General features: G+C 37.5%; 3 protein-coding genes across 8 annotated transcripts in view; 1 reads left to right on the top strand and 2 right to left on the bottom strand.

The window, feature by feature from the left end:
* LOC149709726 (dorsal-ventral patterning protein Sog-like) overlaps positions 1 to 24,302 on the bottom strand; it is a 94,170-nt gene that overhangs the window by 14,549 nt on the left and 55,319 nt on the right. For both annotated transcript variants that reach the window (XM_089857703.1, XM_089857702.1), the window contains exons 5-12: positions 23,312 to 23,429; positions 22,981 to 23,080; positions 22,205 to 22,346; positions 5,656 to 5,793; positions 4,034 to 4,137; positions 3,794 to 3,938; positions 861 to 1,036; positions 626 to 745 (exon numbers count right to left, since the gene is read on the bottom strand). In XM_089857703.1, coding sequence (XP_089713829.1) covers positions 626 to 745; positions 861 to 1,036; positions 3,794 to 3,938; positions 4,034 to 4,137; positions 5,656 to 5,793; positions 22,205 to 22,346; positions 22,981 to 23,080; positions 23,312 to 23,429 — 1,043 coding nt within the window. The remainder of the gene's footprint in view (positions 1 to 625; positions 746 to 860; positions 1,037 to 3,793; positions 3,939 to 4,033; positions 4,138 to 5,655; positions 5,794 to 22,204; positions 22,347 to 22,980; positions 23,081 to 23,311; positions 23,430 to 24,302) is intronic.
* LOC149709728 (uncharacterized) lies at positions 6,540 to 8,495 on the top strand. 2 transcript variants are annotated; one of them, XM_089857714.1, is made up of 3 exons: positions 6,543 to 7,059; positions 7,126 to 7,276; positions 7,389 to 8,495. In XM_089857714.1, the coding sequence occupies exons 1-3, from the start codon at positions 6,793 to 6,795 to the stop codon at positions 8,348 to 8,350; spliced, it is 1,380 nt and encodes a 459-aa protein (XP_089713840.1). In that variant the 5' UTR covers positions 6,543 to 6,792; the 3' UTR covers positions 8,351 to 8,495. The 2 variants fall into 2 exon arrangements, with proteins under 2 accessions (XP_089713839.1, XP_089713840.1); XM_089857713.1 differs by having other exon boundaries at positions 6,540 to 7,276.
* On the bottom strand, positions 8,443 to 11,537 carry LOC149709727 (uncharacterized). 4 transcript variants are annotated; one of them, XM_089857705.1, is made up of 4 exons: positions 11,350 to 11,537; positions 8,989 to 11,287; positions 8,802 to 8,931; positions 8,443 to 8,732 (listed from the first exon to the last, which is right to left on the bottom strand). In XM_089857705.1, exons 1-4 carry the CDS (start codon positions 11,535 to 11,537, stop codon positions 8,491 to 8,493), a joined length of 2,859 nt encoding a protein of 952 aa, XP_089713831.1. In that variant the 3' UTR covers positions 8,443 to 8,490. The 4 variants fall into 4 exon arrangements, with proteins under 4 accessions (XP_089713831.1, XP_089713833.1, XP_089713830.1 ...); XM_089857707.1 differs by having other exon boundaries at positions 8,443 to 8,695; XM_089857704.1 differs by having other exon boundaries at positions 8,802 to 11,287.

Genomic DNA, 24,302 nt, shown 5'->3' with positions numbered 1-24,302 from the left:
TGAGGGACCCGGGTTCGAATCCCGGCTGCGATCTCAAAAAAATTTTAATTAAAATTAAATCTCTAACCGAGCCCAGTAACCCCTATGGGTGGGTTGTGGTAATATAAACTTCCTTTTAAGCTAAAATCTGACGATAACGAAGCGACAACCCCGGCCACTACTACTACGACGGCTCGGGTCAAACTAAGAGCCTATCGTATACTACGATATGGCTAAAAAAAGAATCTGTGGACACGACAATCAATGACTCGATCAGATGACGAAAATTGAATTCGAAGTGACGATAATAAATGCGATTGAACGATTTTTCAAAGCTTCGTAATAGGCCTAGAATATATTTTCCGTTTCACAAAACCTTATATCATTTACGCGAAATTAAAATATCTCTAAACTAAACTCATTCATCTGGATCTTAATTAAAAAATAATTAAAATTTTTCTATACCCCCTTTTGAAAACGAAGACGTCTCCGTTGAAAAGAAAAGTTATTGGCGTGAAAGAGTCAAACAAACTCAATCAAAACCCCAACGTGATTAGCAGACATTGTGAAACATTGTGTAACATTTGAAAATAAAGAAGATAAAGAATGGAAGAAAAATAAGAAAGAATTCTCCCAAGTTGCTCACCTTGTTGTCTGTCAAAAAGGTTTCGTTAGTTGTCAGCAAAGTTCGAAACTCTTTCTTGGCCGGATCTTGAGAATCCAAGGTAATCAAGACGGGTTGATCGGGTAAATCCACCGATTCAATCTTTTACAAAACAAAAATTGAAATCACCACCAACATTTAAATTAATATTTAAAGAAACAAAACAGTCAAAACTTGACAAGAAAGCCGGGTTAGAAGTTAAAGTTCACGAACTTACCGAGTATCCTAGCGTTCCGTCGGGTCTCAAGGTAACGACGGCTGTACCAACCGGACTCCTACTGTTAGTCCAAGGGTTAGAGGTCATGGGTGGCGCGAAACCACCTTCCAAAATGGAAGCGGGCGGTGTTGGAGCTTCGCCACGCGTATTTTCTAACGTCATAGTAGCTTGGAAAACTGGAAGATGAATTAAAATAATTGAGATTAAATTTCAATCTTGATTAAAATAATTAAAATGTTTCAATATTGTTTAGGGTTAAATAAACCGAGCAGATGGTAATTAAGAGTAATTAAACCTCCTACACAGCTAACCTATAGCTATCCCTTGCCATTAATTTCATCATTTACAATTTGATTAATTGTGTACTCTCTCTCAGTATCTTTGAAGACTTGTCATCATTTTGAGAAGTGATTTAAAAACAGGGGGGGGTGAAGCAGTGATTGAAAGAGTCTCGTTAGCCGCGGGGGTTTAATACACACCGTCCCCGCTTGTTTACCAACCGGGAATAAACCGGTACTGTTTTGGCAAAAAAGAAAAAATACCGAATTTAAGGGGTTGAAATTAAAAAGATTGGTCGGTCGGCGGATGCTAGTTATAATTTGAGAGTCGGCAAACATCACTCGCGATTTATTCCCCCCCCCTTTAATAAGTGATAACGAGCCAAAATATTTCCTATGGTAATAATTACCAGTTTAAATAATACGCCAAAGGATAAAATAAAATTGTTTGAAAGGGGAAAAAAACAATTGGAGATTTTAAAATTATATAAACAATATCTGCCGATATAAATCCTTTTTACTTTGAGCTAAATTAGATAAATTAATGGAGTATTTTATTTATAATAATTGGGTAGGCGGAGCGAGTATAGCCTTTGAGTGGTTTAGAAGGAATCAAATATTAATTAAATTAAATTCAACATGGAAATAAATAATTGTATTAATTCCAGTTAAATCTAATATTCGTGTAAACCCTATTATTGTTAAGACCCGAACCCTAATTTCCATGACATTTTCGTCGCTCCAAGACGCTTAAACACTATAATTGAAACTGAATTATTAGAATTTTTTTTTCTTCAAAACTTTTTTATTTTTAATTGCCGTTTGAAATCCGACGCCATTTCTTGGATTAAGGCAAAAAAAAGTTTCCATTATCGCACGCGACGGCTTGTTTGTTAATTTAAATGTTGGACTTTACATTCCCTTTAATTTAATATATTTAAATCTGGTTGGGGAAAAAAAAATCAAAATGGTTCCACCTCTTTCAGAATATTTGCCAACAAATTAGGGGAACTTATTTATTTTAAAAAATAGAAAATAAATTGAAATGAAAAACCAGGGGAATGAATTCAAAAATGCCAAGGTGATAAAATGTTGTACTGGTAAGTAGTAAAAAGAGACACGCGGAATTAACATTTGGCGGGGTCGAGACTCGAGACCTCGATATGCAAATGAGAGGGCGTGAAATGTCAATCCCTTCCACCCCCAACCCTCCCCCATCCCTTCCCGAAAAACTCGACTCTTTTAAAAAGAATTTTCACAAAAAAAAACTAGCTACTTCTGTCAAGCAAATCCAATTTTTTCTTTTCGTGTCATAAATATCCGAGTTGTATAATAAAAAATAGACGAATCAATGCTTCCGGGTTTTATGCGGTAATAACCAGTGTCACTTGACATCGAATACAAGCGCCGGGTGTACCCCTTTTAAGGTCATTCTTCTAGGTCAAGGTATTGTTGAACGGATTGAAAAGATTTTATAGGAATTTGAAAGCGCGTGCGCACGAGAAAATATACGAAAGGTACAGGGTCAGTTTGCACTGAAGTTAAGCCTATAATATAGGAAAGGCTTATTACTATTAATATGGGGGGAAAAAGCAGACGACGCGAATTTGAAAACCAAATAGAAATAGAACCTGCTGGTTTCAAAGGTTGGGGGTAAAATAGAGTATAGGTGTTGGGCATCTTGTTTTATTAAGATGGAGTACATCCGCGGTGTGTTCATTCCAAGTTAAGCCTATAATATAGGAAAGGCTTATTACTATTAATATGGGGGGAAAAAGCAGACGACGCGAATTTGAAAACCAAATAGAAATAGAACCTGCTGGTTTCAAAGGTTGGGGGTAAAATAGAGTATAGGTGTTGGGCATCTTGTTTTATTAAGATGGAGTACATCCGCGGTGTGTTCATTCCAAAGACTTTAAATAGGGCTTGAAACAAATCGACTGGTAACTTTGAAGTCCTGTCTAACGTCTTTGGAATGAACACACCGGAAGTTCCGTCTTAATGCAGACGACACTGCGCCAAAAAAATAGGATCTATTTACAACGTTTGTCTAAGAAAATGAAGCGATTTTGTCTCTATAGGTGCGTGAACTCGTATGACATTTGAATTTAGGATGGAAAAATCATAGCGGGAGGTCCAATTTCTAAAGTGGGCGAGATATTTTTATGGATAAATAAAGTTTAATTCTTAACTTCCGTCGCGAATCCATCCTTTAATAATAGTATATTGGTCGAGCGTGGGCCGCGTGCCTTGAAAAAAACAACCCCTTCGGGAACGAAAGAACTCGAGGGACACCCAAAAAAATAAGTATCGATCTTTGACAAGAAATATTTAGTTTTTAGTCGTAATGGATCGCGGTGACATTACATCTGCTTCCTGGTTTCATAGGGAACTTTTAGTTCCATCCTCCTAAGTATCTCATGATATATGACATTTTAAGAGCGGACATTTTCCAAGATGGAGGCGAGTGGGTATTTTTGAGAGGTCACGTGAAAGGATGAGTTAATAAACAAAAGGCTTATAACGGCAACCTGACCCCGTATTGAACCTAAAACGTAAGCCTAACCTGACCTGAACCATCACGCAATAAATACTATGGTTGCCGTCGTATCCCCAATAAACTAGAAAAGTACTAAGTATACAGTGAACACATACCATTACACGTCTCTTTAACGGTGATCTTGCCAAAAAGAAACATGGCGTCATCTTTGGCGGATAATCGTAAACTTAAATGTCCGCTGTACAAAAGTAATTGGGCGTCCTGATCCAAGTCCATTTTGGCGCTGATAGCGTTGAACTCCTTGAGTAAAGAAACGGGCAGAAAATAGAGAGGCCGAGCTTTTTAATTAACTTTCGTTCCAGTTCATTAAGAAATATAAATTAATGTTTGCTTACCGGGTGCACTTTGGGAATCCAGACGACGCTCGATTCAACTGCTTGAGGTCGCGATTCTACAGTTGTGTTCATTAACTGCACGTAAACTGGGACGCGAAGACTGTCTGAAATAATAATCAATGTTTAAAGTCGCTAGATAATACTCCTTTTGCACCGAGCTATAAAAATATACCAATTTTATTAAGCCTAAAAAAACACGAGTTAAGCCTATTTTTCAAGAATTGAAGAAATCACGCGGGAATGCGCGTGGTTTTAACACGAGTTAAGCCTATTTTTCAAGAATAGAACAAATCACGCGCGAAAAAAAACCGCGGGAATGCGCGTGGTTTTAACGAGTTAAGACTATATTTCAAGAATAGAACAAATCACGTGAGAAAAATACCGCGGGAATGCGCGTGAAAAATCTTTAACCCTTTTTATTATTTTTTCACCGTAATTTTAAATATAAGCCTTGGTTATCGTCAATAACTTTGGCTCAGTGCCATCCTCATCATGAGCTCTGGAATTTACAGGAGATGGGAAAACCGCAACAATTGGACGATGAACTACGTTACACATACCACCAAAGGGTTAATGAGGCGTATTTATTTTAACCACACTAATTATTTTCCAATTATTTAAATAGTAAAGGAAAGCAAAAAAAATTATAATATAATTTTGCGTAAGGTTTACGATTCATTTAATTTCGTGGCTCCTTTTTCTAAAAAAAATATGAATATATCACAGAGAAAAAGGAAAATTGCTAATGGAATTTAGCAAAAAATATTTAAAAAATGCCTTGGTACTAGAAAAAACTACGGGGTATCTCTCAGAGGAATTTGTTTTTATTTCGGTGAATAGTCATTTGGGCATAATTCGAGCTCAGTTATCTCCCCAAATTCTGGCTCAAAAAGAGCAGTTGGTTATAAAACCTGCTAGAAATGGCGTAGTCATTCGAAAAAATATACCACAATCCCAGGTTTTATTTATCAATTGCGCTTCAACTTAGGGGGAAATGTTCCGCTTTTTCCGTTTTCATTTTGGGTTGTTCCTTAATTTTAACGACTATTCCATAATAAAGAGCGTTGCCTCTCCTCTTAAGTAAATTCAAACGCTTGGAAATTGACAACATTTACATTTTAATACGACATTTTACATTCCCAACTCTAACTTTGAAGGAAAATGAATAAGATAGTAGTATTTACGCATTAAAACTAAAGTTTAATTCCCCCTGGGATATTATTTTAATTGGAATAGAGAAAATGGAAGAATGAAAAGAGGAGGCGAAATTGGGAAATATCACTTTTAACGGTGACCCAAAATTACTTCGGTCCTAACACTCGTTTTGGAACACCTTGCAGAGCTTCCAGAGCATTGTTAATTCACTTACAACCTTCGCCGTACATATCCCAAGATGATACCCCATTTAAACAAATACAACTCCAGGTTATTTATACGTTAAAATACTCCTTGCTTTTCGTTCTCGCGCTTTACCGATTATTGGCGGGAATTTTTATTATTTTTTTTCTTGCGCGCCTTTTTATTATGGCGCGCGCATTCCTGCATATTCTAGCACGCGCGCGGAGGGAATGACGTAAAAGGCGGGAAGGGGAACAAACTGAATATTACATATACGTACGTACCTGTTAGTAGAAAAATTCCGTTGAATTCCAGATCCAAATAGATGCTGTTACCTTCGGTGTAAATGATAGCGACACCTCCCCCTCCTAGTGTCTCTTTACTCTTTGGAGAACCGGGAATCATCAACGAGCTGAATACCTCTACCAAAGTCAAGAAAAAGAGAAAGAAAATAAACCATTAAAATAATAATTATCGTCATCTCTAATTTAAGTTTACAATAATAATTAAACGCGCGTGTAACAAAATTAACCTAGAATCATTTAGGCTTAAGCTAATAGCTCGTTTTAAGCTAAGCTAAGCCCGGCTCCACCCAAATATCCGCATATTCTTAGTAAATATCCATGGACTTTAATTCCCAAGAGGATCAGAAGAAAATTATTATTATTTTTATTTTACAATCAAATTAGTGTAAAATTGAGTACGTTAATTAATTACTCCCTCCCCCCTTGGGTACCCACTCACCTTTAAACAGTGACGTCATTTCTTGAAATAGACCTTGATATACCTTACATAAATATTAAAGATCCAAATATTTCAAGTCCCATCGTCGTGTCGAGGTTTAAACAGAGAGATATAAGTTTTGAAATTAATTTTGAAATAACCTTGATATACTACAACGCTAGGGTATATTCCGGTCCTATGGAATATATATCTAAGGTCCATGTTTAACAACGCGTAAGCCCAGCAACTAAAACTATAAATACGAGAAGGCATGCATTGCAATGCAACGACTTTGAGAGAAAAGTTTTTAAAAAGCATCTTGAGAGAAAGAAGAAGACGGGTAGCTGAAACCGCTTTTCCCAATACGTTACGCTTGTCTAAAAATCATAATTTTTTTCTCTGACTCTCTTCTCTCTTTTGGAAGTTGTACCATGGAAGAACCAGGCGAGATGGAACGGCGGCGAAGATAGCGGAGCCTCTACCAGAAATGAAGCGAGTGACGTAGGAGAGCTCTCCGAGATAGTGGGAGCAGAAAGTTCGGTCTGCGCAATCGCGCGCCTCTGATTTGTTATTGGTTACAGCTGTTAGAGTTGACGTTTAAAGCCGCAAAGGCTTAGGTATTTTATACCGGTTTTGCATTCGCAGTTTCGCTAGGGCTAGCGTAGTCGTGTAATGGGGTAAAAGAGTAATTATTAAACATGGTGAACTATAAAAAATGTTGTTACAAAGGTTGTACAAACAACAGTAAACTTAGTAGTGTAGGATTCGTAACGTTTCCGAAACCTAAAACTAAGTATCTAAAATGTAAAAAATGGATAACGGCATGCGGAAGAACAGATTTAACGACAGATCTGATAAAAAAACATCATTATGTGTGCTTTAAGCATTTCCCTGGTGGACTGGGACCAACAGAACGGTGCCCAGATCCAGATTCATTTAATGACACTGGATGTAGTGTTTTAAATGTGAGTATATCTAGTGTTATGTTAATTTTAATTTTTAAAATAAACATGAAAACCAATGTTTCCCAGGTTCGCTCCATTAGTTTACCAAAAGACGGTAAAGATAATGCTATAGACTTGAGTGTATTAAAGGCAAATGATATATCAGTCGCAGGGACACCAAATGCAATGCCGAGAAACAAATACAACTTGTATTCAGTTAAAAACTCTGATAAGAATGGTTTGTTTTGGTTATGTTTTTTTTTGGGGGGGGGGGGCTAGCTTCATATTCAAAAGCTGTTTTATTTCTTATTAGACAGAAATTTTCCTAATTTTTGATGTTCCATTTAAAGATTTCAATGAAACCTTTTTCCACGATCATATCGAAGAGTTGATAGCAAGATGTTCCAAAAGTATGGCATCATGTAACATGATTAGTTCTGATGTCATAGTAAAAGACGTTATTGAAAACATTATCAAGAACCCTGATGAGATAAAAATAACTGACGACACGATAAAACTACTAACAGTTTTGAATGACTACCAAATACGTGACAAATACGCATTTTTGGTTCATACTCAAGAATTACGTGGAAAGAAGGAATTTAAGGATGCAATTTTAAACTCATTTGCCACAGTAAAGGGTTTTAACGATTTGCTCCTTTTTAAACAACACATCATTGTCAATAACTGGCTTAGAAGATTTTTTGTCACACTACAAGTAAAATGGGTTGAGCTTAAACCAGCCGCTAATGAGCTGAAACCAAAGAAATTTATAGATCCAAAATTTTTAAATGACAAACATTTGAAAGATAAAGAAGATAAAGTTGTACATCATTTGGGTGGCTACATTCTCAAAAAAATATCGCGTAAATTTGATGAACCCCATCTTATGGAAAGTTGCATTGCTGAAGAGGGTGAAAAACCTCATGAGTATTCACTTTGGAGTGAACGGTTAACAAGAGGAGGATTACTAGTATTAAAATCAAGAGCTTTTGAATTTTTCCTATTAATCAAAAGCATAACTGCACCAATTTTTGAACAATCTATATTGAAAGATAACTCAAACAGGAAGGAAAATGTTATAAATGCATTAAAATCAAAATCTGTGATAGATAGGTGGAATTATTTATGGGGAAGTGGCAATGAAAAGAATAGGGAAAAATGTTTTAACATAGTCATTGATACATTTTGCAACTGTAGAGGTAAAGCCATGAAAGATTTTTATAAGAGAAAGGTTAATAAGATTAACAGTGATACTCTCTCTCAGAAAAAGGGTTGTAGAAAAGCTCTTAAAGAGAGCAACCAAAACTAAAAATTAATTTAAAACCAAGATCTGTGCTTTCAAATTTTGCTAGAAACTTTACAAAATGTGATATCAAAGATCTCAAACTAAAAAACTCAAAGTTGTGTTTTAATGTTCAAAATTTATTAAAAAAAAAAGTATTAAAATGCTTAAACCTTCTTTTTCTTACGAGCACAATTTCCATTTCTAGGTTTACTTAAAACTACGCGCATTATTTTAAATTTCCTTTCTGTATAGCTGTAAGCCAATAAAGATGGATTTTCATGACAACCAACCGCTCTTCTGTGCTTTCCAAAATGTCTCTCCAGTGGATCCTGGTTGAATTTGTCTGTTAGCACAAACATAGCTCCATTTCTAAGCAAGAATTTCACAGCCTCAATAATAGAGTAGACTGTAAGATTTTATCAATAAGTATAAAGTAACGTAAATTAAATAGGATAACCATGAAAACCATATTAACCTGTGGTGTGAATTCCTTCGATCGTTTCCCTACTTAGTTGCATCATCAGCTTCCCTTCTTCTGGCACATCAGCTTCATTTGCTTCTTTAGCCCAATCTCGCAAGTATCCCAAAAAGGTTTCTTCGAGCCACTTATAAAACGTAAATAATGTTTTACCAACTGGAAACAGAAATAAATTTAAACTTACCGTAAATCTCCAATCATTGGTACTTCTAAATGGCTCTATATATGCATTTCTAGAGAATTTTCCTTGGGATATATTTCTTGAATTTAATATATCAAAGAAAGAGTTGAAAATCTTGAGAAATTTGACAGTTTCTGATGCTTCTTCCCCCACTAATTCATCCACTGCCTCCGCAACAGTGTTGCTTAGTATTTGTGTTGCCAGTTTCACCTTCATTGCAGAAAACGGATTTATGTAGATGTGGTTGTCTGTAAGCTTGGGACACAATCGTAATTGGGAAGAGCAGTCTTTTTTATACATTTCAACAACATGCGACCACAGAATATTTTTATTGTTTTTTCTTAGAAATCTGGTTTTTTTTTCAGTACCACTCTTTGAGAAACAGTTTCGTACGGTCTTCATGAGATGGGGAGGGTCCGAGATAAAGTAAATGTTTCTTTCTTCTCCAGGTCCTGCGTATATATTTGGTGCTTTATAATGAACGTTTGTCTCTGGGTCAGGGCGCGTACATAGTTTGATTAATTTCTGATTTACAGCTGATTTATCGCAAACAACAGTTAACACTTTAAAACCATGATTTTCCAAAATCTCAATTGCTTCCTGTATTATTAAATACAGTTCGTCAGTTTTCATGTCATGGCATGGAAAATAAGCCAAGGTGTGTTTGAAATTCGTTGTTAGGCCTCTAACCATTAATGCCATAACATGTGATGCAATAGGTAATTCTTCTGAACTAATGGCACCAGTTCTGGCATTTTCGGCTTTCTTTAACATATCTCCGGATTCACTTGAATGAGAAAACCCTACAATTTCTCCAGTGCTCGCTTTATAAATGAGGTCTTCTTTAATCTTCATCTCATCCACAATCAGTGAAAAATACTTTTGGTGCTCATCACAGCTGTCCAAATCTATTTTGCCTCTCATCTCCGTCATAGTCTCAGTTGTGAAACCACTTTTAGTAGAATAAATTGACGAGTATTTCCAAAGCGTTCGACTAGCTGGTAGTGGGAGTACTTCTCGTAGATTTTCATAGGCTGATGGTGATTTAGTACGAAGATACAGACACCATTTTATTATGGCAGGGTGCCACTGCTTGGGTTTCTTCCTGTTATTTTTTAATAATTTCAATTGTTCTTTTAACAAAAGGCGTAAAAAGTTTTCTTTGGTGCAGAACGAGTCTTCGTCAATCGCCTCTCCAAACAAAAAGTTTGGCTCTTCTGAAAGGGATTGCTTAAGAGTTTTAATTGTTTTCTTCAATTGTTTAATTTGGCGGTCTTTTTCTCGATTCTGACGATTTTTCTCTGACAATGCTGCCACTAAGTCCTCTCTTGACATAGCCCGATAATTTCTAGGTCCTTTTTTACTTACAAGTGTATTTAATTCCTTTAATTTAGCTCTTTTCTGTTTTGCAAGCTGAGCACGCTTAAAACCTTTGCAATTTTTACAACTTGGATTGGTCTCATTCTTAACAAGTCCCTCACATTTAGTGGAATGAAGGATCCTTGTATATACATTTGCATGACCAAATTTTTTATTATATCTAGTCTCTCGTGAATCTAAACCGCTTCCTTCACAAACAGTTAATGAGTTTATGTAATCCAGTAGATCAAGTAAAGTGCCAAGCGTGGCAGCTGTTTTAGGAAATGTTTCTAACTGGAATAATGAATGATGTTTCTCAAGTGCTTTTCCATAAATTAGAATTTCAAACCCTAAATTATTTTGAATTTTTATTTCAATAGCACAATAATGTGGACTATTTACTTTAAAAATGCTTAAGCAGGAATCAACATTCCGAGAAACTGTCCATATAAGGTCACTTAAACTTGCAAAATATTGATAATGGATGAATTTCTTTAAAAGATCCGTAGCATCAGTCGCGATCGAAGACAGTAGATGATCCAATTGAAATTTATTCGCAGCACCACCTAAACAAGGTTGTTCTTCCATCAAACTTGGTTCAGTGTCACAAGACAGATCAGTAACAGTTAATATGGGCTCAATTTTGCTCAAAGCAGGTTCTATGACGACCGAAGACGGTTCATCGATGTTTAAATCTTGATTTAAGTTCAGCTTAGGTTCTACTACTTCTAATATCAAACTTGATTTATCAATGGACATGCTGCATTTCTCAAAAGTCAAAGAAGGTTCTTTAATAAGCTCTGTTTCTTCTCGAGGTTCTTTAGAGATTTCAATTTTGCATGTTTCGTGAGTATCATCAATACAGTAATCGTGAAAAGGAAGTGGGTCTGGATTTTCCTCTGTTGGGCCAGCCCCACCCAGAAAATGAAAGGAACAAATAAACCTATAAACAAATATATATTGTTTTATTATCTAATAATACTTCCGATATCAAATTAAACTCACATTCTTTTTTTTAACGCTTCTAACGTCAAAAATTCTGGTCTAGCACAAGCGGAAATCCATCGGTTACATTTCTCGATGTTTGACTTTATATTAGGGAAACGTATGAAAAAAATACCGTCCATGTACTCGCGATCCTTATATCGCGAGTCATTTCTGCAGCCTTTATAGACACAATTTTTCATTACCATGTTTTTGCTTTTGTATAATTTCTAAATTAACTTTAACCGAGCCGAACCCTACGTAACTCGTGAAACTTGGCGAGAGTGGCGTAAGCCTTGGTCACTAAACCGTCACTAAACTTTGAAATTGGTCTGGAGCGCGCAAACCGACGCGCGCAGCCTTTCCACCGTTTCCACGCGCCCACCTTTAGGAAGGGAGGAGGAATCTAAAGGGGGTATTCAAGTTTTTGGACGACAGGTTTTTCAACACTAGGCGGCTGTTCCATCTCGTAGTTCTTCCATGGTTGTACTTAACTTTAAAGACAGGAAGCGTAACTAATTGCGCTATTTAAAAACCTTGACACCTGGCTTTCGCTTCGGTACATTATCAATTTGAAAAAGAAAGAAATAGAAAAAAATTAAAAATAAAACACTTTTCATAAAAATAAATATTTTCTATTTTAGGTTCGACCGGGCACGTTCGGTTCGGCTCGCGAGGAATATTGGGTAATAATCTAAGAATAGAGTCGAGATACGCTACCGCAGTACCGAGACCCACTTGACATCAATAACGGAAACGGGGTAGAGCTTCTCTTCTCTTTTGCGTCTTTCGTTTTAGTATAGTATAGTATATGGGCGGAAGGGTTAAAAAAGTGTCATAGTTGGTTTACGTGTTTACCACTTTGGAAATCCATTGCACTTCGTTCCCTCCACTCTCCCTTTCTAGTAGTACACCCTGTATATAACAAAAATGGCCGCCTAGTTTAAAGTTTTACTTTAGAAGTAGGGCCTAGGTAGGCATACTTCTATGAAGAAAACTTGACAAACTTTTTTTTACCAATTTCTAAAAAACAGGACCAGGATGTGACATAAGCCTAGTTTGTTATTCAGAATGTCTTCTTACAGACGTCATTCGCGCTTATTGTTTCTTCATTCCCATTGGTCCCCAAACTTCTAACAATTGAAACTACTGCCACGCAGGCCCTCCAGTACTTTCTAAGGGACATAAAAATTTGTTGAGACTTTATACATAAAAAATATAAAGCGTATCCCATCATTCCTCGGGGCACGTATAACAGCGCAATGTTCAACTTTCCGTCGAAAAAGAAAAAAATACATAATAAAAATAAAGTTGAATATTTTTTGTCGGCTGGGTACATTCTGTTGACAGCAGTCTAGGGACACCTTAAAATGGACTGCCGCCCGCCGGAAGCGTTTCTTCCTGAATGATACTACCTTTTCACGACTAAAGAATGCGCAGACTACTTTTTCTATATGGAAATATACACGGTGTATTAAACCACGATAGTATGGTCTTTAAATGAACATTCGTTGTGCAATTGGAATCGACTGAGCTATAGGATTTGGGAACGTGCTTGTCCCTCGAAGGCCCCGTATTACGTCCAAATTATTGTAGCCTATATACGGATACGGTGTTATATTTATGAGAAGGTGGCTGTGGAACTTTATGACCAAAATTGCTTAAGGACGTCGTTAAATGGGGAGCATTCTCCATCGCCTCAAGATAGTAAGTACTTTCATCATATTTTTCACACCTCCAAGGTGCATCTATGTATAACTGTACAAGAATTCTTATAACACGCCCGAGAATGTTTATACGAATTGCCAATCTTGCATTTGCATCAGCTGATACATTTCTGAAATCCGAAGCCTCGTCATTATCGAGCAAAATGTGAACCCTCGCAACTTCTAAAACTTGGGGAAACATTTATGTACACAATATATTTTCCGAAACCGAATTAAATCAAATGTGTTTACTTTATACCAAAATTACGAATTCAAAGGTAAATCGTGATCTAAAATGTTTGTTTGTTTGTTTGGAAACAGCCCTCGTAATTGGATTACTTCCCAGTGCTTTGAATCAAATTTTCTAAAACAATCCGAAAGCCAGAGAGAACTCTACATACTATAAACTAAATATATCAAAGCTAAGCCTAACTTTATTCGAACCATTAATCAGGAATTAAATTAGGAAAGTCTATACAGACAATTAAAGGGTTTCGATCTCTAGATCGAGAGCAACGCCAAGGCTTAAGCGTTTTAGACACTTCATTTCTCAAAGTTGTAAGCGAACTAACTCTACGGGGAATACACACGGCAAATGCATGGAGCTCCAAACTTCGACAGACTCCAAATAGATGAACCTAACAAACAAATCTAACCAATTAAAATCCGTGTAACGAGTTCCGTACAGGCCTACGTTTTAGATCTAATAATGAAGAGAACCAAATTGGCCAATTGTAAACAAATTGAATTTCTTTTAACAAGTTTTCCAAACTAGAAAATGCGAACGACCGAGCTGAACGGTAGAAAGACACCCCGATTCCGCTAAACTGTAATCGTGTCTTTGGATTATTGAAGATAGAGATGTCTTTTTGGGTGGCATTTTTCGACTTAGGACCTCTGCTAAGCGTGGAAGAAGAAATATCCAGTGTGGTCCTCAATTCGCCCTTAGCTAATTTAGGCTATTTATTCCTCTCTAACTGCTAATACTAAACCTGGAGGCTCTGTAAAATGGATAGATTTGATGCATCACGGGCGCCTACCTGTATATTATATACCTTTGAGTTTCACCGCGTCAGAAAAAAAGAACTTAAAAATATTGTGGGTTGATTGTTTTTTTTTTTAAAGAGAAAATGGGGAATTCCAAGGATTTTCTTGGTTAGGTTAAAATTAAGCTTCAGCGAAAAATTCATAACCCTACTATTAATACACACTGTATACAAATTCTAAGAATTATGCCTACACTTCGAAGGTACGAAATTAGTATTCAAAACTCCTAAGCCTAAGCCTAAGCTTATCTTCTCCGCGAACTTATTTTTGGTCGTCGAAAACTTCACTCTGTTAACAGTTACAGCGCGACTTGTTTCGTCGCGCCACTAATCTCGTTAAAAAGGAGGTCTTGTTTATTTACAATATCATCACTAGAGAGAGAACGACGTCTCGTCGGTCGCTCGTTTCCTACGATTAAAGGCGATATAAACCAACCAAGGAACGAACCACCAACGGTAAATATTTAAAAAAACTCTTTTTAAAAGAATTAATTTACGACTTTCACTCTCTACAACGATGATGGGGTGGAAATAGTTCGTAATAAATAAAATATGTTAGTTTTTCAAAGCGCCCATCGCAGCACCGTCGAGTCTGGCAAGAAGAAACTTAACTTAGCTGCAGTTACTTACAAACTCGGTAAACCACAAAGAATTAAAAAATAAAAAGAAATGAAGACAGTTCGAGAACGTTGAACCTTGCCTTCAAAATACGCGCGGCGCTAACAAGTTGGGAACTGTCACACGCGATCTAACGGATGACGTAGTATGAGTTACGATGGCGCTAGCTTCCCTATAACTTTGTCCTCATTTACTTCACCTCCCATCCCCCCTCACAGTATCATTTCTCTTTGATAAACAAGGCTAAATTTTAATTGCTCTCCGCGCCAACCAAACAACTTTAAAAGATTACGCTAACGGAATTCTAGTAAAATATTTTTACAATCGTAGATCCATTCCGAGAAAGTGCAAGGGGTGTCATGGCCTTTACGCCTTTTTTCTATTAATTTGTAATACTCATTCTTAACGTATTCAGAACCGCATATTTTAGGCGCCTATGCGACAAGAGTTAAAGCTTTCTTTTTTTTTTCATGTCAATCAATTAAAATGAAAAATGGGTTGTGGTTGGTTGTTGGTTAAGTTTTCGTTAGGGTTATAGTAGGATACAATACGTCAATGACCTATGACGTCTTACTATGATATTTTAAATTTATTAAGACACTCGGGAAAGGCCTGGAGGGTGTCATCCGACGATACTAACTAAAATTAAACTAGTTAATAACCATTATAGGTAATATAACCGGCGCTAGTTCATAAATTCCAAAATACCGTTAAGCCTTTGTTTTTTAAATTTCGCGCGCGCTTTTACCGAAAAAGAAAAAGTTGCAATATCACGTGCTTTTGAATTTTGAAATCGCACGCGCTTTAATAATTGGTGGGGTAGTGTCACGTGATTAGTGTATATAGTGGCGCGTGAGTGAGTTGATTTAATTTGAAAATAGACCTCTTGTAATATGTCTTTTGTGGTGAATTACGTAAAAGGGTTAAAGTGAAAAAGCGTGTCAAATCAGTGGGGTAGCTCCGGGTATAATTTGTGAAGTGACCATTAACAACAAAAAATAGGCCAGTTTTGTTGAAGGTTTTCGTTACGGTCTCTCATCTCCTACATACGTAATTACAAGGGCCCGGCGTCGAGTTAATGATTGTTAGAAGCAGTTCTCGCTAGTTTTTCGGAGCCAATGTGACGACGTTCGCAAATGACTCCCCGCGCCGTGTGCTTAAATTCCCTCAATGGACACTTTTGTATTATTTTTACAACCGCAAAATATAAAAAGAAAAGAAAAACCATTTAATTTTTTTTTCACGTATCCACCCTTCAGCTACCGAATAACAACCTCTTGAAAACGTTGCTAAAAACCTTCCGCTAAGCCTTGGTTTTAACTTTTTTGGGTGAACTTATTTAGAAACTATTTGAAATTAGGAAGGTTCAATTATATATGTGTATTCATTCTCCAGGGTAATCATCTTTCTTGATTGCGTAGTTTTAATTCAAAAGAATAATTAAAAAGTAAAAAAAAAAAATTGAAGAATTTCCGCTGTTTTGCAAATTCGTAAATTAAGACTGAATATTTTTTAACTAAGCAAACAGAGAAATGTCTCGTGGATCTGACATTGGTTGGGACAAATACAAATTAACGTTGTTTTACTTCATTTAAAAAAGACTTTTCTCGAATTATTTCGACTTTTTTAGGTTCATCTACGTAAAAAATTGCATGGCTTATGCGAGCGACACTAGTTTACACCAAATGATAGCAAATATTTGCAGTGGTTTAGGTTCAGTAAAAGCTTCGACTCCACGCTCAAATACGTACTCTTAGGTGAAACCTAAGGCTTTGACCTTTGCTTGCTCCTTTGGGGGAGATATTGACAGTAACCATAAAGGATAATGTATAATTATGGCAATTTGGCAAGTGACGCGAAGGAGCGGTGGGGGCGGCGATTAATACGGAGTACTCCATCTTGTTTCTTTACTTTTTATTTTAAACAGACGGAAATGACATAAATTGGTCCGGAAACACGGCCTTTTACCACCGCCAGTACCATGCACCAGTCCATTTCTACAGAGAGAGAGGTCGACGAGAGAAGATTGTCACTTTTCATTAAGGTGGCCCGAACCCATGTGCGCAAACCGAGGACATTCTACGTTCCCCAACGGACTAAGAATTGTAATTGCGAAACGAACAAAGAAGTAATTTAGGCAACTTGAGCAGCAGCTATTTACTTCCTCCCCCCGCAAGGCGAGACTAACTTTTAAACAGAGAGTTCTAAAATTAAATTTAGAAATTAGACCTTGATATACTAGAAATAATCCCTAACCAAGCTCGCGCTGCAGTTTTCCTATCCCCTTTAGGGTTTATAAGATCCATGCTGTTGTCAACGCGAGCGAGTCCGCAACGACGAAGATATGACCGACCTAATTAGCGACGTTGGTGCGTTGACGGACTGACCCTAAAGAGTTATGATGGAAAATCTCTATTACGTTCAGAAGGGGGAGTATAGTTTGACACGAAAATTGAACCCAACACGCGACACAGTTCACTACAAACCAAGGCTTAACGGATACACCCCCAAAACGGTGGGTTAATCCCCAAGTACAAAGTCACTCTGGTATACCACCCAAACTGGACAGGCTAGCGTTTAAAATGAGAGAGAACTTCGCCGGGGTAATTTTCAACGCCTGGTTTTAACCAATTTGTCTTTAGTTTCTGTTCCTATTTATTCCGTGAATGAAGTTGTAGCTTTTTAACGGGGTATTGTATAAAACCTATTCCAGCCCTTTTCTTTATTAAAGCCCTAAACGCGAACAAAAACTGGACAGACTCGATGTTGGTGTTATACGTACGCCACTAAATTCATTAATTGCAAAGCGTTACAATGTCACGGTGGCCAGCTTGCCGGTGGGAAGGGGAAAATGGCGTAGAGGGGGGTGTAACCCAACTGTATTCCGTGGTTTGAGTTACGATTTTAACTTTTCTTGGGGTCTAAAGTTAGAAAGATCACGTGCTGGGTCCTTAATTGATTTTCAAGACATTATTTAGCAGAAACCTTATATAAATATATAAGTCTAAATTTCCTAAAGCAAGATTACTTAGTTCCCCAATTTACTAGGCCTATTATATTTAAATCCAACGTAAAATTAAGAATAAACTGATTAATCTTTAATTTAATTTAATTAATTAATTATTTTTCGCATTAAGATGAAAAATATACGGAGGTTTGCACCTTATTAACAAACACCCTTTAATTTCTGACAGAAGTATCAGAAACCCCCTATATTTTAAAATTAAATCGTATTTAGTTTGAATACATCCGACCATGATGTTTCGCCCTAATTGCGTTCGAGGTTATAGGCCTAAATTAGACCTCTCTCAGTCTCTAGCTCTCCCTCATTACAAGCAGGCGTATAAACACCATTAGGTCAACCTTTACTAAGTAGGGACCGAAAATAACTCCATTTGAAAAAGAAAGAAAGAAAAAACTGAAAAGATGGAAGAGACGACTTAAAAACTCGAAGAACATCCACCCACGCGCACAAAAATATCTTTCTCCCAGTTTTGCCTTGCCTGTGGTGGTGGTATTTATACTTTGGTGCTCGCTTATAGGGAGTATGGCACCACCACCACTCGCCGAGCATTTCGTTTCGAACGATAGTGTTAAAAAACGGTCTTCCAGACGCCATAAGAATGATAACTAGGTTTTTTAACCTTCCGGCCTCTGAGAGAGAAAGAGAGTTTCACTCAATACTCCCACCCTGTCTGAAGAAAGACTTATAGAGCGAGTGAGAGAGCATCATGGCGACCCAACTAACCGAGCGAGCCAGCAAGCCAGTAACTTCCGGGTTAGAAAAGAAACTAACTTTGGTGGTTGTTGGTTTAGTTATCTCAAAAGAGAACGAACGAACCATCCTCCAAACAAACTCCCGCATCAGTTTTGTTATAGAATAATATATTAGAAAGGAATCGATTGAATTCTTTCCGGAATAGGCCTAATTCCTTGATCTTTTCTTAAGCCTAATTCTTTTCAAGAATAGATTTTCAGTCTCGAGGAACTTCAAATCAAAACGCGCGTGAGAAGTATATTTATTTTCGTTGTTATATTCTGTTCTGCACGTGGAATCTTTACCAATTAATAAAGCTTCGATTTTTGAAAGTCGCCAGTAATATCAAACTGCCAATATTCACGGTGAATTGAATGTACATTCTTATATATAGCATAAGGGTTTTATTTATGACATGGCTAAGACAAGACGCCTATGAGACGTCGTGCTTCCAAAAGTTACGTAATTTGTTCAGTTAAAAGGGGTGAAAGCTACCCAGGGGGCGGGAAGAATTTCGGTTTTGTTAATTAACTAAATTGTAATCATCAATCGATGTTTTTACGACGATATGGTTGGGGTCGTATTAAACGGATGTTGTCTAATACATACAGCCTGGGTTGTCTTTATCAGGCGCCACCCGATCTCCAGTTAAACCTCCTCGCCGCCAAGCCAATATATTTCTCATCACTCGTAAAATTAAAAAAGGAATAAAAAAAATCCAAAAACGATTTTAATCTAGTAATAATCTCACGCTCATTCAAGAATCGAGGAAAATTTACGACTTATTTACCCATCGTATATAACTAATTTTGATAAGGGATCCACACCACGTAAGTACGTGGTTGTCTTTAGAACTATTATTGCTGCAACGGGTTTACTGTAATTCATTTTTTATCTAATCAACTTTTGGGTTTAAATAAGTTTCTTTGAACCCGTCCGCGTCGAATCATTACTACCGCTGATTCTAACATAAGTATAATATAATTTCGGGAAGCAACGTACTACGTCATACTTATTCGTGACCTTATCTTACTTATGATTATATACAATTGTAATTTAAAAAAAAAAAGAAAGCCAAAACAAATAATGAATGAACTCGTTTGGTATCAATCTTTGAAATTGAGACGACACTGGAAAGCCCCCATTTCGAGAGACATTTGACATATTCGGCAGCCTCTTGGCGACATCACTCAAAATAAATCAAAAAGGATCAACGAAAAACAAATAGAGAAGAAAATATATAAAATCCGCCGTGCTCTGGTGGGAAATTTCCTCACCATAACAAAATGGATCCCACCACCACCAAAAAATGACGTCTCAAAAGGTGTCCAAACACTGCAGAATTCAAATGCATTCTTGCACGAGAAATTTCTAGCCTATTTCAACAATTCACCCCAAATAAGTTTTATATAGAGAATAAACTAAAATAACGGAGAATATTATTTGGCAATAATAAAGAATAATAATTGAGAATATTCTTTGGAAGTAATATTGGAGAGTATTAACCTGGAAGGGAGAACATATTCATGGGAACAATAAAACGAATAATATTTCGTCAAAAAATTCAAAATAGACGGTAAATCCCTGTAGTACGTCTAAAATACAAAAGGCGACCCTAACTCGGTAGGTCTTTCGAGATTGATGGTCGCGACACGGATGGGAGACAGTAGACCCGCACTAAAAAGACTCAACGCGGGGGAATATTTTTGGGGAAAAAAGATTGGCGTTGACAGATTTTTTCTTCAAAAATTGTTAGAATCCTTTTTCCGCCCGGTCCCCCCCCCCCTTGGGGAGATTTTATAATGGTATGTTATATGAAAAGCTGTTTTTATTATTACCCAAGATGCCATTTTTCTCGAGTGACGGAAAGAATCGTTTAGACTTTTAAACTTTCCAGAATGGGATCTTCACGCTCGCTCTCCTTCCCTTCAAACATTCAAAGGTAAGGCGAAACGACATTCCCCGGGATATAAGAGTGGTAAAACCGCTGCTATGGGGGAAGCAAACAATTAACGTATTCCCCTAAGACCAGTGCGCATGCTCAGACCACAAAAACCAAATAAGCCTCTAGTCTCTTCAGTAACGGGAAATACGAGGGGGTTTATGTCTCTCTGCGCACTCTCAGCGTTCCAAAACGTCTACACAGCGCAGGCGCGTAAAATAAGAGAGATGGAACGCGAGATTCACGCCCCCATCCGTGTCTTCCCCTCTTAGTTCCAGCGAAGAGGCTTATTACTTCTCGCGCTTCCCGTACAGGACGTTTCATCCCGACTTTAAAAAAAAGTTTATAAGCAGGGGCTGCCCGGCGTACTTCTTTCTTATCTAGATTAACTTTTTTGGAGTTAGAATATAAGAAAAAGGAAAGAAGTTTACGGTAGATGTTCGCGCCGATAACAAACGTTTTATCCAGGGTGTTGTTGTTCTTTTTTTTCTTACGTTTTTATCACTATACGGCGAACGCGTGTCGACATCGCTAAGGCGATAAGAAAAAGGATGATGATGATTTCAACCCCCCCCCCTTTACTCCATCCTCCCGCGGTTCCTACTTTTTATATTCACAGATTAAACAAAGATTACAATAAACAACGTCAGCGCAGACACCCAAAAAAGACTCCCGCCTTAAGAGCTAAGACTCCCCATCAACATTGTCGTGATGAACTAAACTATATATCCAAGATTTCAATTTTTGATAAATAAATTGTTTTTCTTTCAAATATTATACAATCATGATCAACTGAACTCCCGACTAAAACGCAATCAAGATGGCGGCCGAACTGAATTACGTATTTAAAAGAGAGCCATTTTTATAATGTTAAAGTGGTACTTAAATAAAGTCATCAAAAAATCGTGGCTTCGAATCAAAAATATAAATTCAAGGGACAAGTTATCATTACAGTGATTTATCGATGACCCCTGAAGTAAATTAGCATTGTTTTTCCATTTCCTTACTTAAAATTAAGGGGGGTCATCCGTAAAACACTCCCCATCTATCATTGACACCGTAAACGCGTATATCTCCCTGTATGAACTTTACTTATCAGTCTATAGCGGTCGGTATAAAAGAGCAAAAAAGATGGCTGATATATAGGGGGGGGGGGTGTCCGATATAAAATACGATATATTTTTCCGGGACAGCAGTAAACGGTGGTCCGTACACAGACAGACGCGTCTAACAATACAACCAGGCGTCAAAATAACAAGAAAAAAAAAGGTGCAAGAAAAAAAAAGGTGCAAGAAAAACAAGCTTTAACAATAACCGCGACGAAATTCCATTCCCAGATAAAGGGCCATTTTTTTCTCTCTCTAAAATACCCCCCCCCCCTTCTCCCCACTTCCAAAAAAAAAAGGGGGGGAATAAAACGTTTGTTGGGCCCACCAAAAAAAACAAAACAAGATCTATTGCAGCCTGGGTCCCCTTTCCGAAAATCCCGCCAATCTAAAGGCTATTATTGTAAAGTCCCAACAAAAAGTCCGAAAACAATGAAATCATGAAACTGACATAATATTGTGGTGGTTATTATCAAGAGCTACCAAGGAGTATAAGACAATAACAATTTCTAGCGCGCGAGCCCTAGCCTAAATCACGTGAAAAAATTGAGCGCCATCGATCGCACGTGAATATGATGACGTTCGAAAAATTTGGCACAAATTTTGTAGCGCGCGAGACTCTGTGGTCTCGTGAAAATCCCAAAAACCCTTACAAAAAAAAAAGAGAAGGAAAAAAGAAAAAAATGTTCCGCTTGGCTTACCTTTGTTGATTCTCATGTTGCGCTTTATTTTGCCACCCACGAGACCTTCGGGATATTTTTCGCTAGTCAATACGAGAGAAAGGCGCTCCTTGGGGAATAACTTCCGATAGATCTTGGGCACTTTACGCCAAACACCGCATACCTTTGGGGCCACCAGAGAAAAGAAGAATGGACACGGGGGAAAAAAGAATGTCAGACACAAAATAAGACGTCAACGCGTCAAAATCCTCCCTCCTTCCCAATCCTCCGCTTTCCTATATTTCTTTGACAAGAGCGGAACATTCCAAGGGACTTTATGAATGGGGTACCTTATATTTCTAACGCGTTCCGTTTGCCCAAAAGATTTGGCAACGTAGTAACTTTTAAAATTCTTCGGAGAAAAATTGTTGACAAATAAGCTTAAATAGACCATTTCATTAAATACTTGCGAGGAAACCAACTCGAGCTGCCTCTAGCGGCGCTTCTTGGCGCCAGGGAAATAACCCAAGAAGGTGACCTCCCCGCCCCTATAGTATTTGATACTCTTCCGCAATTAATAAGTCTATACAGTACGCTACTGAGTAAGGTAGACCGTGCTATTTAACGCAAAAAGTAACCACGTGTCACGTGTAACCGGAAGTAGCTCCAAAACATTTAACGAGAACTGAATACAACAACTGTTCACTACTCCTCTATTGTACATCCTCTATGGTAAAGCTAACCCGGGAGTGGAACACACACGACCCAAATGCGAACTCGACCCTCTGTTCATCCATTTAAAAAAAACGGAGTCTAACCTTGGATTGGTTGACGTGTGGAGCGGGATTGGAAATTTCGTGCTCTTCCATGATGTGTCCCTCTTCGCTCAAGAAACGCACGAACTTCGGTCGCTCGAGCCTAAAATCGAAAAATAAAGAGAAAGAGAGTTAGTCGAACGTTGCCATCATTTTGGAGCGCCCAGAAACAAATAGAGCGGAACGGTTAACGTCGCCGAAACAAAAATTGGTTCCCTCGTATTGGGAGAAAGAGAGAGTGGAGAGAGAGTAAAGAGTTAAAAGGGGGAGAATTAACCGCTTTTCTCTTCTACGGGTTTTAATAGAAAAATGGTTAATGAGAATGCGAACATACCCGGAGAAATAAATGGTGTAATGGACGTGTCTCTTGAATGAGGTCAGATAAGCTCGGCCAGCGCCGCTCACCCCTTGAGTAGGGGTCAAACCACGACCCGTTAAAAGAACAGAGTACTCTGCCAAAAAAGAAATATAGAAAAAAAACATATAGATTATTAATTATATATTTCAATTTGAAATAGACAATTCGATTAATTCCAACGGAGAAGCAACAGGGGCGGGGCTAAATTCAGGCTAAATAGGAACTAGATGGAAGTCCTGCAAAATTAACCACCGAGTGTAAGTCTGCAATTCACGCTTGTCGTTCTCGAACTCTAGCATACGAAGTATAGGAAGCGTCGTCATACTTACGCAACATATCACTTATAAACTTATGCTATTTTAATACCACTTTACAACCCCTTAAAAAAAACCAAAAACTTTAAAAAAGGAGTAACAAACGTATTTCGAAGTAATTTCTATCTCTCCCCAAGGATGACAATTAAATGATCGATAATTTTAATTGCGTTCGAACAAAGGGTAGCATGAGCATAAAAAGGCGGGGGGCTGGTTTTTGGCGCGACCTAAGACATGTCTTTATAATAATTGTTGCGTGTTCCTTTCCTTCCTTCAAGGATTGATGAATATTGGGTCAAGGTTGCAAAGTTCTCCCAAAACCTCGAAGCTTGAGACGCAAAAGTTAAAGTTAAAAAACAACAAAACCGCATTTGAATTACGAGATAAAAAGAATTCATTTACACCCCGTGTGATTTTGATCTGACACAGAGACACAGAATCTCCTCCTGAAAGGATTGATTGGGAGTTATAATCTGACAATACCTAAGAAATGGAGCCCCAATGATACAAAAGTATTGTATTTCCAATCAGACAGCAGACTATAGCTGTTTTTCTTGGCTCGCTTGATTTGTTAACACAAAAATGTTTCAATGTAACAACGACGTACCTATTGTCTTCAAAAAGGTTATGAAAAATGAACTATACATATGGAA

Source organism: Phalangium opilio, unplaced genomic scaffold (genome assembly GCF_054372755.1).
Source record: "Phalangium opilio isolate 3A_F unplaced genomic scaffold, DU_Popi_V2 ptg000011l_1, whole genome shotgun sequence".
NCBI lineage: Eukaryota > Metazoa > Arthropoda > Arachnida > Opiliones > Phalangiidae > Phalangium > Phalangium opilio.
The sequence above is the reverse complement of the archived record's forward strand: the minus strand, read 5'-3'. Positions and strand labels throughout refer to the sequence as shown.